This window comes from Mandrillus leucophaeus, unplaced genomic scaffold, assembly GCF_000951045.1.
Source record: "Mandrillus leucophaeus isolate KB7577 unplaced genomic scaffold, Mleu.le_1.0 Scaffold578, whole genome shotgun sequence".
In the NCBI taxonomy this organism is placed as follows: Eukaryota; Metazoa; Chordata; class Mammalia; order Primates; family Cercopithecidae; genus Mandrillus; species Mandrillus leucophaeus.
The window spans coordinates 503-1,864 of record NW_012106230.1 but is presented as its reverse complement, the minus strand read 5'-3'; the positions used below and the strand labels follow the sequence as shown (position 1 = coordinate 1,864).

Sequence of the window (1,362 nt, the reverse complement as noted above, 5' to 3'; positions counted from 1 at the left end):
TGACATCCTTGTTCCTAAGGGTGTAAACCAAAGGGTTGAGTAATGGTGTGATAAAGGTGTAAACAAGGGCAAACTGGCGGTCTTAATCTACAGAGGAGCTGGACTGGGGACGCAAGTATACCAAGGCACAGCAGTCATACTGCAGCAGGACCACGGTAAGGTGGGAGGAGCAGGTGGAGAAGGCCCGGCGGCGGCCCTCGGCAGAACGGATGTGCGGGATGGTGCAGGTGATGAACACGTAGGAGACGCAGATGCACAAGAAGGGGACGGTTAGCACGAGGATGCTCACGACGTAGAGGACAGCCTGGTGCACGCGGATGTCGGTGCAGGACAGGCACAGGATGGGCGGTACATTGCAGAGGAAGTGGTTAATTTCCCGGCGGTGGCCGCAGAAGGGCAGGGTGAAGATTAAGGCGGTGAACCGCAGGGAGAGGAAGAAGGCCAGACCCACGGTGCCGAGCAGCTTCTGCACACACAGCCTGCAGGTCATGTTGGTGGCAGATGGCCACATAGCGGTCATAGGCCATGATCGCCAAGAGGAAACAGTCAGCACCACCAAGTGTGAGAAAGAAGAACATTTGGGCCCCACATCCAGCCAGTGGGATGGGCTTCTGGGCCCCAAAAATGTTGGAAAGCATCAAGGGCACCACAATGGTGGTGTAGCAGATCTCTACAAAGGGCAGGTTGGACAAGAAGAAATACATCCGGGTTCGGAGAACGCTGTGTAGGCACACAACCCAGATGATGACTGTGTTGCCACAGAGGATCATCAAGTAGAGAAGGAAGAAGAGAAGGAAGAGAAGAACCTGAAATTCAGGGACTGTGGTGAACACATGGAACACAAACTCAGTGAGACTAGACTGGTTGAAGACAGGTTTCCATGCAAGCACATCTTGTGCAAAAGGATAGGAAGCACTGAGCCTTCCTTGACTGAGTTGCTTTATTGCCTGAGTAAAATAAAGAGGGAGGACTTTGTTTCTGAGGTAGGAATTACCTAACTGTCATTGAGGTTCTTTTTTTTTTTTTGAGACAGGGTTTCACATTGTCACTCAGGCTGAGTGCAGTGGCGTGATCACAGTTCACTGCAGCCTCTACTTCCCAAGCTCAGGTGATTCCTCCATCTCAGCCTCCTGAGTAGCTAGAACTACAGGCCCATTCCACTATTCCAGTTAATGTTTATATTTTTTGTAGAGATGGAGTCTTTCTTTCTTGCTCAGGCTGGTCTCAAACTCCTGGGCTCAAGCTATTCTCCAGCCTCAGCCTCCCGGAGTGCAGGGATTACAGGTATGAGTCACTGCACCCAATCTGATACTCTAATTGTAATTAAACATAGGGAATTATTTTCCTCTGAAATCTTCATGT

General features: G+C 50.5%; 1 protein-coding gene across 1 annotated transcript in view; it reads right to left on the bottom strand.

Annotated features, from left to right (window-relative positions):
• The window catches only part of LOC105552904, a gene marked incomplete at its 5' end in the record, with an annotated part of 4,470 nt that extends 3,523 nt beyond the window's left edge, over nt 1-947 (bottom strand). The window contains 2 exon segments of the mRNA XM_011998730.1: nt 5-491; nt 493-947. Of these exon segments, the coding sequence (XP_011854120.1) occupies nt 5-491; nt 493-947 (942 nt within the window).
• Between the last annotated feature and the right edge of the window lie 415 nt (nt 948-1,362).